The sequence below is a fragment of the Patiria miniata genome, unplaced genomic scaffold (assembly GCF_015706575.1).
Source record: "Patiria miniata isolate m_02_andy unplaced genomic scaffold, ASM1570657v1 HiC_scaffold_6, whole genome shotgun sequence".
Classification (NCBI taxonomy): Eukaryota; Metazoa; Echinodermata; class Asteroidea; order Valvatida; family Asterinidae; genus Patiria; species Patiria miniata.
The window spans coordinates 1,722,787-1,738,401 of record NW_024037073.1 but is presented as its reverse complement, the minus strand read 5'-3'; the positions used below and the strand labels follow the sequence as shown (position 1 = coordinate 1,738,401).

The 15,615-nt window shown below is 36.9% G+C and overlaps 1 protein-coding gene across 1 annotated transcript in view; it reads left to right on the top strand.

Annotated features, from left to right (window-relative positions):
• LOC119742681 (sodium/potassium/calcium exchanger 3-like) overlaps positions 1 to 15,615 on the top strand; it is a 60,031-nt gene that overhangs the window by 22,633 nt on the left and 21,783 nt on the right. The window contains exons 3-7 of the mRNA XM_038218838.1: positions 7,550 to 7,626; positions 8,018 to 8,092; positions 10,189 to 10,273; positions 11,375 to 11,478; positions 15,114 to 15,214. Coding sequence (XP_038074766.1) covers positions 7,550 to 7,626; positions 8,018 to 8,092; positions 10,189 to 10,273; positions 11,375 to 11,478; positions 15,114 to 15,214 — 442 coding nt within the window. The remainder of the gene's footprint in view (positions 1 to 7,549; positions 7,627 to 8,017; positions 8,093 to 10,188; positions 10,274 to 11,374; positions 11,479 to 15,113; positions 15,215 to 15,615) is intronic.

Sequence of the window (15,615 nt, the reverse complement as noted above, 5' to 3'; positions counted from 1 at the left end):
GGAAATGAAAGCCCAATTCACAAGTTTTCTTTTAGTACAAGAATCATTCAAATCACTCATGTACTTTTCAAGTTACGGAATTTTAAACACAACCACCGTTTTAAAGTTCTGTCCATGGATCACAAAAAAAAGGTGGGCGTTCTTTCAGCAAAACGAAAACAATTCACACACATCCCTATGTGATTTGTTTTCGTTTTGCTGAAAGAACACTGAACTTTTATGTGATCCGTGGACAGAACCTTAAAACGGTGGTTGTGTTTAAAAGTCCGTAACTTGAGAAGTACAAGAGGGATTTGAATGAATCTTCTACTAAAAGAAAGCTTATGAATTGGGCTTTCATATCCCAGCTACTGAAAGTGCTATACATTCAGAACTTCACTAAAAAACAATAGTCCCGACATTTGGGTTTCGTTGTTTTTTTACTCACCCTGTACAGTGTTATACTTGGCGCGCCATAATCCAAATGTGCATTTAACCTTACAGAAATGCATTTCCCCCATAATTTGTAATACCCTTAAAGATGTTCTGATGATAGCGATTATTGAAAATAATAGTTTCCGGTCGAGTGGGAAGACAAGATTAATTTTCTCAGTCGCGGTTCCTTCATAAATGCATTGTTCTCTTCCCACACTAGCTATTTTCGAAAGGTCAATAACAGTTGTCAGTTTTCCACAAATCCGGTAATGCATTTGGAGGGAAAAAAAGTACAGAGTCGCCTATAATGTTTTGTATGAACTGGCCGTTGAAATCAAATATCAAAGTACGTGAAAAATGTTTCAATGTCTCGTAATAATAACGAGACATTCAATAAATTTAGGGTTCAAAGTGTGATATTTTTCCTGGCCCTGTTACCTTGGTTCTTTGTAATTTGACATTCAGGTTTCATTAGGAATGACTTCATATGTGTTTTTATTGTCTCGCCTGAACTTTGTTCAGGAAGGAGACTATGCAATCACTATGTCTGTCCGTATGTAGGCCTATGTATGTACATGTAGTATGTATGTATGTCTGTGGTATTTTGGTTAAAGTTTCGTTAAGTTTTCTCATTTCAAAAGATGAAGTCCCATTGGAACCAAACTTGGGTCGTAGATGCAACATGGCAACCTCCATACGGTACTGATGTCAAAGTTCACATAAGGTCAAATGTCATCTGAGGTCAAGTTGTATAATAGGCTGAACATGTAAAATTGGTCTCATTTGAAAAGTTGAAGTCCAATTGGAACCAAACTTGGGTCATAGATGCAATATGGGAACCTTCAAACGATAATGATGTCAAAGGTCACACACCAAGGTCAAAGGTCACACACCAAGGTCAAAGGTCACTCTTTACTGAAAGCAGGCGAGACGCATTAAGTTGTTTAAGTAGGTAGTTTGCCAGTCATAATCACTGTTGGAGGATGACTGCATTATGAGTGCATCAGAATTATAAAATCATAGATGTCAGATGTAACAGGGACAGAAAAAAAGAGGATCCTGTTCTGATGTTCTGACAATATTGAACGTGCGTACGCGCAGTGGCTACCAATATCCATAAAATAGCAGCAAGATAGATCAGACATTGAGATGTTTGACTGAAATTCGGTGTATACGTTGCCTAATAGCTAAATGATTTTGGTGACGTGCACATGCATCTTAAAATGACACTTTGTTCGTTTGAAAGTCGCATGATGCGTTCTTGACACCTTAAGGTATCTGCCTTAACGGTAATGGACAGTTAGACACCATTTGCAAAAACGTAATTGTGTCGATCCAAAGAACAGCAGTGAAATCAATCTGAAGCAGGTTATTAAAAAAAAAAAAAAAATGCCGGTACCTTGTCAGAAACTGTGAAAATGCATCTTACGTTTTCTCGGCGTAAAGCAAGAATTATTTAACCGATTTACCAATTACAAAATAAACTGAATTCGGTAAATTTTGGGCAGTATTAGAAAAACCGTCGCGAGGATAGGAAACGATTTTAAATATCTTTTCTCGAAAATGACAGCGTAATTAAGTTCTTTCACAGGATGCTCGATTTTTTTTAATTTACAATCAAGTAGGATATTTCATAACATTTGGCAGGGTCATATTTGAATGTATTGCAAATTACATTTAAAGCAGGTATAGGCCTATTCCGTAACAGGTAGCCCTACTCTGCTGAAAAAAAAATCATTTCAATGGATTCCTCCCTGTTATATCAAAATTTGGATGAAACAAATCTATTTTTGAACTTAAAACAATGACATCTACTTGGTATTCCGAAACGTTTACTTTTATCAATGTACTGTGGTTGACAAACTCGAGGAATTATAATCGGGATGCTTTGATTCAACAACTGGACTAAGATAATAAATCCTTCTGGTAATCTGTGCATTGTCTCATTGTTCCTAAACTCATAACTTACTCATAATTATATATAATGCTGAAAATAAATGGATGGCTAGTCAACTTAAACATTAATTTTTTTCGGAGTGCCACGCCCCAAAACATGAACATAATTATAGGCCCTAGTAAGTAAAAAGTAAGTAAGGCCGGACAGGCAATGTTCCTTATAGAACACCAGACATTGTGTTTTCATGTGCACGCGTGCGTGGAACCCTGAACACTCAGAAAAAATCCGTGAGCTTTTTTTTTTCTTCGGAGGATCGTTTTGTTTGGATATGAAATCTAACTGAAAATAAGGTTGTTTTTCTGTTGATGAGAAAACCCTTGCAAGCCAATTAATTGATCGTGTGCACGAAAACATATTGTGTAACTGGTGTCGGGAATACAGTAAATTGAAGCCTTCAAAATACGAAGTATGTGGGTTTGTTTTATATATTCTTGTCTATAATCCCGCTATTTTGATGACGTCTTTGGAGACGGGATACCGGTATCCATGACAACAAATTGTCTCATCAGCCGGTTAGGTAAAAGTGCAACATCATCTAGTGACAATTAAAGAAGAAACGCTTGATGAAATTTTACCTTAATATCATTATCGAATTTTGTATTACACAATATAAAGCAAAAACTTAAGAATGATTCCCAAAGTAGAATCATAGCCTAGGCCTATATACCTTATTTGCTCTTCATGAGAAAGTTGAATGACATTAAAAGATAAAATGCTGTTCTATGTTAACCAGAATAAAGATTCATGTTAGCGCCAGGAATTTTGAAAGGATTTTCTTAAAGCTGCCCGCAAATCTTAATGTCATGCCGAAGAAGACAAAAAATAAGAGCTTGAGTTTGCCCGAAGGAAAAATAAATGGGCATAAAACATGAGCGTGTGTGCGCAGTGATTTGTTCAGCTTGACAGGTTTGTCTTCGGGTGTTGACATTGTGGAGCTGTTCATCCACCGTGCAGTCACGATTCTTGCCAGCGTGGCTAACATCGATCAAGTTGGGGACATCTACCGGGTCCGTTCACTCATCAGCGATAGACATGTATCTGAGTCTTTTTGACCTGCACTACCAAACGTTTGGTATTTTTTTTAGTTTGCAAACTAAAACAAAAATAGTAAATCAAATGAGGTTTTGCCCTTCACCGATGTATAATGCGGTACCTGCTGCTATGTACATTAGATTCGAACCGGCCAACCGATCCCGTTAGCTAGGTGGTCTAGTGGTAAGACAGGTCGTGGGTTCGAGTCTTACCCGAGTGATTTTTCCAACTTTCACTCGGAAGGTAACACACTGAGTATACAGTGTTTATACGTCGGTGAAGGGCAAAACCTCATTTGATTGCATCACCCCGACGCAAATTTTTTTTCCATCTGATAAAAAAATAGTCTTAATTTGTAAAGATAAATCAAAACAGGAAAAAAGACCAAAAAAAAAAAAAAAAAGAAGAAGAGGGAAAAAAAACCTTCAAGCCAAAACCACCCCCAAGAACTATCAGTTTCACAGGGTAGCATGGGTATGACTCGAACCCAGCAGTTGAAAATCCAATATTAGATTTCATAGTATCCCCGACTCAAAAAAAGTACATCAATATTAATTTCGAAAATAACCAATTATTTGGTGTTAGAATGTACGTTTGGATTTGCATAACTAGAAATAATAAGCAAACCGGTTACATTATAAATGTGTAATTATCGATCTTTCAAAGGCTTTGTATTCACTCATTCAATGAGATGTGCAAAAAGACACATTTTCAAGCGATTAAATCGATTGTTCTATTGATCTGTTGACAAAATAATGTTGCACTTCATGTTTCATGGACCACTTTTCTGAGTATTCACTCCTAAATGCTCTTTTCACAAAAGCATATAAATCAGGATACCATTTGTACTATAGTGATGTTTATCGCCAGTGTTTTGCCAGTATTTCGAAATTTGTTTCCGAATTGGCTGAATAATCTTTGACATACAACCAATCATGACATCCTTAAATTTCGCAATTACCCCATAACGAATATCCTATCCAGACCACCAAACATTGTTCTCCACAAGTCCACATATTAATTACGGGAAATGATACATTTGGATACATTCCCGTAGAATTGTGCACAAACAAAAATCCGAACTTAATGACACCTAACCCTAACCTAAACGTAACCTACCCTCACCAAACTTTGTAAATTTGGTTTTTGCATCACGAGGAATCGATTTAGGCCATTTGCGACAGGAAAATTATGGCTAGAAATACTTGAAACATTATGGAGACATTCAAATGTCTCTGTAATATCTGCCTTGTCTCCTCCCTATAGGCACAAATAGCAAAAGGGCCAATAGCGCAAACCGTCCTCCAAATTTAATTATTACCTCCGCCAAGGAGGTTATGTTTTCATCGGATTTGGTTAGTTTGTTTGTTGGTTGGTTGGTTTGTCTGTTAACAAGATCACTCAAAAAGTTATGGACCGATTTGCATGAACAGTTTTGTAGGGGTGGTCCTTGGTAGTTGGTACAAGTACAAATCAATTAGATTTTGGAAGTGATCCGGATCTGGGTCTGGATCCAGGATTTTTTAAAGGATTGTTCACCATTTATGCGAATATTTCTTTTGGGTGTACTGACATTATGTCGGGAAATTGTTTAGCCTTGGCGGGGGTTGCGCTCTCTGAGTGCTTTCTAGTTCGGGTATAAAATTGGTGCACTCGAGTCGCGGTTTAAACCGATCGCGTTTTACCGTCCGGTGAATCAGATGTATTGATTTCTATTACATTGAGCTGCCCGTCTTTTTTTCCTTGGTTGTTTCTTATACGATACAGGATTTCAATAATTGGTGTATTGTTACTCAAGATGTGCATGACGTGACAAATCGAACATCGTGGTATTCTACTCTGGGAAAAGGGATCTTTCTTCTTGGTAGCAAGATGATAAACAAACAAAACGACCTTCAATTATACACACCAAAGGACAAAATGTTTTAGACACATCAGAAATTCTTGTTTAAAAAATTGTGTGCGGTGCTGCAAGATTTTGTAATCACATTATATAGAGAGACAAGTTTTCCCCCGTTCATCCTACGTTGCCTTTAAATTGTAATTTTATTAGATTAATTGCAAAAAAAATAAATACAATACACGGTGTGAAATCAGTAAAATGGCCCGGACAGGGGAACAGTTTTGTGTAGACATACGAAATCCCGCTGGCATTCTTTCTTAAATTAATCGCACGTAATTATTTAGTTTTTCTCTGGTCTTCAAGCAGAAATTGCCTACCAAAATATCCACTGTTGAAGTGAAGGTATTTTATTAGACACCCGAAGAGACTTAAATTCAATCTTGCAGGAATACACTACTCCAAACCCTTGAAGGTCGATCACTGAGCGACAATGGCCGAAGGAATTATTTAATTACGAGAGGAGAGTGATTTGCAAATTCAACTTTCTTCTTCTTATCTCATTATGTCCTGTACTTTCGTCCACATGGACACTTAAAATCTCCCTGGATGACGGGGATTGTTGTATCCTCTCGAAAGGGTCATTGTTTGTTTTGTCAAGTGTTTGGAAATTACATTTGGCGAGAGTACATGCTCTGCGCGCTGTTATGTAAAGTGTATTCAACTATTTATTATGGTATACCCTAGGGACCATTCTTATAGTCATGGACCAAGCAAAATATTTAAGGTTGAACGATTGTAAAAGGAACCAAAATCCATTGGACTTTTGTTGCAGAATGAAAGCTTGTAGTATTGATAACAGATATTCACTTGGTTTTTAATATAAATTTTTTTGCCCTTCATTGAAGTCTAGTAAACTTTATTCGTGGGACATTCTATAAATTTAGGGTCCAAAATGTGACATTTTTCCTGTCCCTGTTACCTTGGTACTTTGCAACTTGCCATTCAAGTATCATAATGAAAGACATCAAATGATTTTTTTTAATTTGTTGGGTAGGTAGTTTGCTGTTCATTATCACTCTTGAAGGACGACTGCATTAACTTAAGCAGTACATCTTGCTTCACCTTCCTTCTTCAGGTTGTGGGGCCCACAAGGCTGCAGTGTACTCTGTCCATTCTTCTCTGTTTCTTGCTATTGGCTTCATTCTTTACTCTAACCTAATGTGTTCCTTTCCTTCTCGATGGTTCGCCTCCATGTTGGTCTAGGGCGACCAACATTTCTCCTTCCCTCAGGCTGCCAAGACAATGCTTTCAGGCAGTGACTGTTATTCATTCTAAGAATGTAACCAACCCATTTCCACCTTCTCGACTTGACTTCTTTGCTGATTTTCTTAACTCCAGTTCTAGAGATAATGTCATCATTTGATAAGATGTATGGCCATCTGATTATCAGCATCCTCCTTTAAAGGGAAGATACAACATTTGCAAACATCCAAAAACGAAATGATCAAATGATCACGAAAGATCTTACTGGAATGTTAGGGAATGACAGTCCAAAGCATCCTGTAAAATCGTGGCCCCTGGTTTGCTGACCTTTTCAAGAAAACTTGTATTTTTCCAACGCTGGTCGGCCGACCAGCGTTGGAGAATTTCTTTTTTTCCAAAAACTGCTCCAAATTTTTCATACTTAGTTATTCCACATTTTCTTTGCAATTGATTACACACCTGTGAAGAGGTACGAGCCAGCTAGACTGATTCTCTGACCTTACAATTCCCCAAAGTATATAAATTGCTCCGTTTCATCTTAAGAGGGGTCAGGGAACCAGACTACAAGAACGTTGTTGGTTTTCTTGGATTTTCCAGCATCTCCGAACCCAAAACGTGAAGCAAGTCAATTTAACAGTATTTGCTGTAACACACTAATCCACCAAATCTATTTATTTTTGAAAATTGCAGCAACAGCAAATGTTGTATATTCCCTTTAAGCATTTGAATTGAAATGTATCTAAGCACTAAGGAGTGCATCTTGAATTATAAACTCATAGATGTCAGATGTAACAGGGACAGGGAAAAAAAACAGGACCCCAAATTTATAGAATGATTTGTAGTCATGAGTTGACTTATAACAGTATAGTTTATATAACGACATGCTGAGCACAACCTCAAAAAATGGCTTAGCAGAAAGGATTACCTGCAAAATAGTCTTGTTATCAATATAACACATTTGGCTTTTTCTCCAGATTTTTGCCATGTATCTGAAACTTAATGAGACTAAATTATGGTGTATTTTTATTTTTTTTCAACAGCAATCCATGAATTTCCAGCAGACATCTTTTCAAATGAAGATCGCAAGAGAGGTGCTGTGATCTTGCACTGTGCTTGTGTGAGTACAACATTTTTGTCTTCATTTTCTAAATCCTTTTAACAAAAGTGTATTAAAATAAAATGTTCTAAACCAAGCATTTCCTGCAAATAAAAGTTTACAATGTTTTGAATTGATACCAGAAAGATATAAATAGAGATGAAAAGGGTGCACAAATTAAGTTTTAATTTTGTTTAATTTTTTTTCCCAGAATCAAAAAGGTTTATCAATCAGGGATTTAGTTTTTTGTGTTCCCGAATTTTTCATCTGTCCCCCCCCCCCAATCTAATTTTTTTTATCACAATAACTATAACATGTAATTTGCTAGATTTCATTGCGAATTTTCACAGTTATCATTTCTGTTGTTTTGCACAATAAATTCTTTCAATTTTCTTTTGTGTTTCGGTTGTAGGTGGTCTACATGTTTGTTGCCCTAGCATTAGTATGTGATGACTACTTTGTCTCCTCTCTCGAGAAAATTTGTGAGGTAAGGCCTACGGAATGATAGGGCCCGTGACTGAATATCCAAATTTACGATCATCCACTAAAAAGTGCGTAACCAAGTTGAATATTAAAAATAAATTGCGAGCCGTCTCGAGAAGATGGCCCTATTGTTTGTCCAATGTCACATTTGTGTGGACAGCCACTTTAAGTGCATGATTTGAAGGCTTCCGTGAAGACTATTAGCCGTAATTTGCATCTCTTCTTGGTTTTTTCAGCATCTATGAACACAAAACCTTAAACAGTAACAGTATTTGCTGTAAGAAACTAACCCCCAAATCCATCCATTTCTGAAAATTACAGAAAAAGCAATAGTTGAATATTACCTTTAAGCTCACAATCTATCTCTTAACCCTAACCTTCCCAATTCATCAAAATCTACCCCCTCCCCACAATTTTGGTGGATTTCGGGGGACTTAATCCTGCAGACCTGGTTTGACTAAATATTGATGGAGTATGATACTTGGGCCTGGAGGCTTAAAGCAAAGTATTTGTAGCAGTGTGATTGATGGATTTTGGCGCACTTGGTCCAGTACTTAGTAAAAGACAGTAGGGAGTTAGGGTTAATAGTTAAATGTTTGCGGTTAGTTTCTCCCTCTCACCAATATCCCCTTGATTTCAGAAAGAAGTTTTTTTGGCACAAAATAAAGTCAATTTGACTCAGAAACTGGAGACGTTACAGGTTATTGCACTCTGTTAACATCAAACATTGAAATTGACCCACAATTTATTCAAGAGACCTTTTGCAACAGGGTCATTCAAATAATGCCCCCTTTCATACAAAAGTCCCGCAGCATTCCACTTCAGTTCAACTGCATCCCTACTTTAATACCGGCTAAGGTTAGCCAACACCAACACCATCACCATATTTACACTCCAAGCCAATCTCAAGTTGCTGATCTCCAAAAGTACCTTAATTAAAATTCTGAAATGGATAGCACATGGTTGTATTTTTTTTCTATCAATCTTGCGAGCGATGCGCATGCCATTGAGTTCCGGTCATGTAAATATTTTCTCAATCCAGTCTGTGTCGAGAAAGCCTAGAGATACAATTTCCATCATTCATGATCGCGATTCATCATCAGTGATACTAAGACAAATTCCTTTTTTTTTTTTTTTTTTTCTTTTTGGCTCGTGTGTAATATTTCATAGATGCATTTGATTTTGTGGAGACTTTGGCAGGAGTATGCGCTGGGATTTATTGCGGCAACGAGACTGCCTCCGTGATCCGTCAGAGAATGAATCGAGGGAGTGCGGTGATATTTGATACGCCATCGTCATGGCAACATTAAATAAACCACCTGCCTGTATTATCTATCCAACCTGGGGTTAGATGCATTTGTACATTTGTGTTGAAACTGTACCTATATCCCAAGAAGTACAAGTGGTATGGATGTGAAGAATGTAGTACTCGCTGTGTGACACCTACATACGGTTAAAGGCACGTTTGAACATTTGCAATTACCCGGAAACGTACCGACTGATTTTACGGGAAAATCCGTGCTCAAAGTGAAGAAAGGACCAGTACAATTTTAGCCAAATACCCTGTGAAATTATTCCACCTGAAATGGTATCATTCGGAAGAAAAACGATCATTGTAGGTGGTTTAAGAGAGTGTGCCCATGTATTTTGTACTTGCGTAACCAACAAAATCCAGTTACAAGACCCCCAAAATTTGTGAATACGTTCTCTCTGTTTTCTCAAGATGTAGAGTATAAATCTCACTTTTGCCCTCTGGGAATTTGCTGAAGATTATTTGGCTGAGATCAAAGTATCCTTTAAGGTCATCAATACACCATTTAAAGGTCATTTCTACTTTTAAATAAGTTGATTATTTCATTTGTAAGAGATACAGGATATTTTGAAAAGGTCAGTGAATTGAAAATGAATGTACACAAGAAAGTGTTTAGCTTTAACGCCCAGAAGTACCATGAATTATGCAACCATGAATAAACACTCCGAACTCATCAGAAGCAAGTTGGTGTCAGAAATGACAGAATATTTACAGACCTGGCCACCATTAATTTCCACGACTCGTCTTATGTGTTGTTTTTGGTTTGTTTGGTTTTCCTTTCTCCACAGCGCCTAGGTTTCTCTCATGATGTGGCGGGTGCCACCTTCATGGCAGCAGGCAGCTCGGCCCCGGAACTCTTCACGTCAATTATTGGTAAACATAACAGCCATGGCAGACTGGTGTTTTGAAATTAAGCTGAACTAAATTGTTCTGAAGATTAAAGTTACATTCCCCTTACTATTATTAAGTTTCGTCCCGAAAAAAAAGATTCCTTTTCCAAATTACTTTTTTTCTAGCAATACAACAGTTATTTACGTTTGAATGAGACATTGACCCCCAAAAAAGCAGCCCTTATGTTTAGTTATTTAATTATTACTTTACAATTTCGAATTATTGGCTGCCAGAAAATAATTATGTTTTCCTTGGGTAGGCTGGTTACCGCTCCACAATCAGTATCAGTAATGAACACACCGGGAGCCAGTTTGCTCGCAAAGCAGATCTGTTTGTGCCAAAAACAAAAACCTTTTTTTACCCAGACAGTTGCGATGTGTAAAAAGGGGCCCCCTAAAAAGGTTTTTGGTTGGAATAAAACATACAAGTTAAAAGTTATTAGATTGAAACAATTAGGAGCAGTGGCGTAACTAGGGTTAAGCTGCTAGGGGGGCACCTGGGGTGCACCATTTTTTTCAAGGGGGCACTGAGGGCAACTTGCATATTGTTTGTGTGCAGTCCAAGATTTCAAATGGGGGAGGGGGGCACAGAACTCCGCTGGGGGGGAGGGGGGGGGCACATGCCCCTCTTGCCCCCACCCTCCTCCATAGTTACACCACTGATTTGGAACGATTGCATGTGAAAGATACTGTTGCAATCATTAAAAATGACTCCATTGTCTAATCAATGGAATTTTTGCACATATATAGCCAGGGATCACACCCAAAGTCATGATAATAGCGACATTAACAATGCTGCAAACGTAGGAAATAGCAAACTGGGATAAAAAAGAGAGCTTTATGTACCATTTTTAAACAAACCACATTTGTGGTGTGTTTGAAAGTTTTTACAGAGAAAAAACAACATTGGACAGTAAATTCTATAGCAAAAAGGTTTTTGACAAAGTTCTCATATATGTTTTCATAGACATTATTTGTTTCCATGACGAAAAATACACAAGACGTGGAGCCGTAATGAAATATTGACTGACAGAGAGCTTGCGTTTTCCGCTTTGACGTTTCCTGACTTTTGTTTCCTCTGCAGGTGTCTTCATCGCTAAAGGTGATGTCGGCGTGGGAACCATTGTTGGCTCTGCTGTCTTCAATATCCTCGTCATCATTGGGCTTTGTGGGCTGTTTGCTGGCCAGGTAAATTAATGATTATTATTTTTATTATTTATTCAGAAAAAAACAACATTTTTTGACAAACAATACAATTAGCCAGTGGCATATGCCAGCAATTAAACAAGTAAAGTTACACAACTATGGCCTGGAGCCATACAATTCCACTACCACTAGCTATATAAAATGGAGAAAAAAAATCAATGTCACAAAAATTTAGTTATCATCATTTAAAAAGGGGAGAAATTTCATCTCAAAAGAATTTAATACACAAGATGTTGCCCAAATCAAAACATCACAAGTCAAATAAAATCACTCAAAATTGGCATTTAAAAGACACCCATACAATTTTCAAAAAGAGCAATAACTTTAGGAGTTGCATATTTTGAAATATCTCTCTGAGAATACATTTCTCTTTTCTTTATTTTTTATTACTTGAGTTTCTTCTTTGAAGTCTATAGAAACCGATGTATTTTTAAATGCTGCATACAAAATCCTTCCCAGCTGAGATTTGTACACCAAGCTTGCCCAGGTTTTGTGAAGGAAGATATCAGTAAACAACATTAAAGGCAAAGGCAAACTACATGGCTTAACTCAACACATTATTTGTATTTTTCTGTCTTTTATTGTATGGTGTCTGACTAGCCCTCTTGAACAAGGTTTTTGACAAATTGGGGAACCGCCAACATAGGGCTGGATAGCTCAGTTGGTAGAGCATCAGAACGGTAATCCCGAGGTCGCAGGTTCAAACCCCGCTCCAGTCAATTTCTTTATTCAACTTTCCATTTCTTTGTATTTATGTATTTTTTTTCATACTTTTAATTGTTTAATTTATAAGTTTCTTTGAATGTTTAATTTTATTTTTTCAGCAATCAATTAAAATTCAAATCCAAAGTATTTGTCAGAACTGGTTGATATTTTAGCCCTGACTTTGGTAAATTGGTAAATAAACCACGATCGCAAGCTAAGTTGTTTCACATCAATAGCTAGACATGGGACCTCTATAACGCTGTAAACTGATCAAGACACCCAGTTATTTGTAAGGATAGCTATAACTCGAATCATGCTTTGTTATTATAGAAGCTGATCATATGAAGACACATGCAGCTGCAAAATGTTAGAATACAGTCTCTGCATTCCCCTAAAGTAATCGACATTTTGTGATTCACGTCAACCTTTGTTCAGAGATGGGATTTATGCCACAGTCCAAAAACATATGATTATATAAAAGCAGACCAGCAATATATGATAACATCTAAGCCATACAAACAAAACCATTGTCCGCTCTAAACTCAGCGCCCTTTACGTGAGTATCATTTCAGTTGCGACACATTTCAAAAAGTCCCCTAAAGTCCACAAAAACAAAAATTCAGTAAACACAGACTTTGTACCGCTGCTTTTGGAGTGGCACATAGTTCACCATTAAAGCAAAATTGAACCCAAGTGCCTGGTGGAAAGGCACTGATTAATATCCAGTGTTTGTATCGTTTCTCCGACGTGTTGTGGCACTGATAGAGGTTGTTTAAAAATTAATCGCTCAGCGGTGCTTCATATTACCGCAATCAGACTTCACCATTGCAACCAGGAAGCTATATATCACTCCATTTAGCATTGGAAACGTGCAGCGACTTAATCTGTGGTTGCTCGGCAACAGTATCTCTATACAAACATAAATAGGATTGTTTTCGATATCAGTTTTTGCTTGGGTTGATTATGGTGTTCTGAATGCATTGAATTGATTGTTTGTTCACACTTGAAAATTGATAATTGGTCGATTTCAGTGTTTTTATTTCATATAAAATGGCTGATTCTTGGAAAAAGTTTGTTTTTGTTTGTGTATGTTTTAATTTCCATTCATATAAAACAAAGAAAAAAATTGCTCAAAATGATACAATAACAAAATTAATTATGGAAATACTGTATCTGGAGCAAAACAATTATATGAATAGGGGTGACATTCGAGAGAAGGACAAAGCCTTCTGTAAAGGAGCACCCTAGACTGCTGTCAAATTACAAAAAGTATATAATTATACAATCTATTTCGGTTGCATAACTTAAATTGAGATGATGTTCATTTCCGGGTTTAATAAATTCAAAGTAACGGATAATAAATAACAAATACTGCCTTGCTCATTATGGACAGAAAAAGCAGTTAAGATTGTCACAAAGAAAATCCCTGTACTTGTCTAAATAAAATTCTTTTAAGTGCTTCATCAACACCTTTTTTGACAAGTTTACTAAATCGTTTCTTAAAAAGGGTGGGAAAGAATTAACAATGGTAGGCAAAACATGTCTATAATTAGCAGAAGCAATGTCTAGCCTACAGGTGGTTTGCAAATGGATGAGATTGCCTTGACGAGTAGCATACGAGTGAACATCTTGGTTCAAGGGAAACAAATCATCAGAACTGAAATTTTTTGGAAGCAGTTTATGAAAATAATCATAATAGTGTGAAGCGATCTGAAAATTATAAACTTCTTCAAACTTTTAAACTTAAAACAGAGAGGTGAAGTATGGGCATTATATTTGGCATGGCAGGCATTCCTAATGCTTTCTTTTGTAAAGAAACAATCCTATCATAAAAAGATGGATAAATTCTAATCAAACCACCCCATGCCAAGACTCCATAATTTAAATACGAATTAAACAATATAAAGTAGCACACCATAAGCCTGTAATTACTCTGGAATTCGGTGGGTGTAGTTGTAGACCAAAAATTTGGAAGGGTCCAAATTAACATCTCATGCTTATCTTGTTTTCATCTTGGTGCTGTTTTTTTTTCTTTTTGTATCATAAATTTGGTCTTAAAGATACACTGAATCTCAAAATATATCCAGCACCGATGATGAAGTGAGTAAATACTTGCTTACAGAGGGATTAAGACATCTGTACTTGCTAGCAGGTGGTTGTGGGTTCAAGTCTGTCCCACCATAGTCAAAAATATTCTGCTGTGGTGGTTAAGATGTTTCCTCTTGTAATCAAGATGTTTAAGTCCCACTTAAGGCACTCTCCAAAGAAAACCTGTAGATGTCTTCCAAGACAATACAGTGATTGTGTTTTAAAAGCCATGAAGCTTGAAACTTGGACCCTCTGTTATACAGACTTGTTGATTGTATTGTGCGTATCTTAGTGGACAGAATTAGAACAGTGAAACGTCACGTGCGAAGCTAAGAGTCCATTCAATATAAAAGAGATGAGATTTCACAAAGGCAAATTTCATATGACACTGGTTCATACTTCATGCAAATTTAAAAGTGAAGCGAAATAGGATAAAGGCAAACACTTCAATGACGAAACCATTTTGATGTCATAGACTTTTCTCCTTTTTTTCGCACTAGGATGTGGGTCATTCTGTAAAGTTAGGGACCAAAGTGTGACATTTGTCCTGTCCCTGTTACTTTGGAGCTTTGTAATTTGCTATTCAAGTATCATTTAAGAATGACTTCAAACAATTTTAGGTCTGTTGGGTAGGTAGTTTGCTATTCATAATTACTCTTGGATGACCGTAGAGGAACTTCAGATAAAAATTTACACATTCATAGATGTCAGATGTAGCTGGGACAGGAAAAAAGCGGACCCCAAATTTATAGAATGACCTATATACCAATGAATAAATTTGAATCACAAGTTTTCTTATCCTTTTCCTCCGTCCCTTTTGGCAGGTTGTTCCACTGACATGGTGGCCCATGGCAAGAGATACCGTCGTCTATTCTATTTCAGTACTGACTCTGATGTGTGTTATCTATGATGGCAGAGTCACGTGGTAAGTTGTCGTAAGATAATTTTTTTTATTTTTTAGAAAAGGAGACACTTCCTTCCATTTGGTTTCCTCCTTTTGTTTTATGTTAAAGGCATTATTCCACTGGAATTTGGTTGGGAAAACTTAAAGGGCATAGAAGATCGCAAATTACCCAAAAGTAACCTACCGAATTATTATCAAAAAGGTTTACTTGGATTAAAGATCGCACTACTAGTACTAAACATCCCGAGAAATTATTCCGTCTGGCTTGCTGTCATTTAGAAGAAGAAAACAAACCCCAACCCTATGTAGGAGATCGCCAATGATCAGTCAATTGACTGATTTTTGGAATAAAGAGTTCTATTGCCGATATTGTGTGTCATGATCAAAAGGTTGCATGTGCATGGTTTTTCACTGGTTTCTCG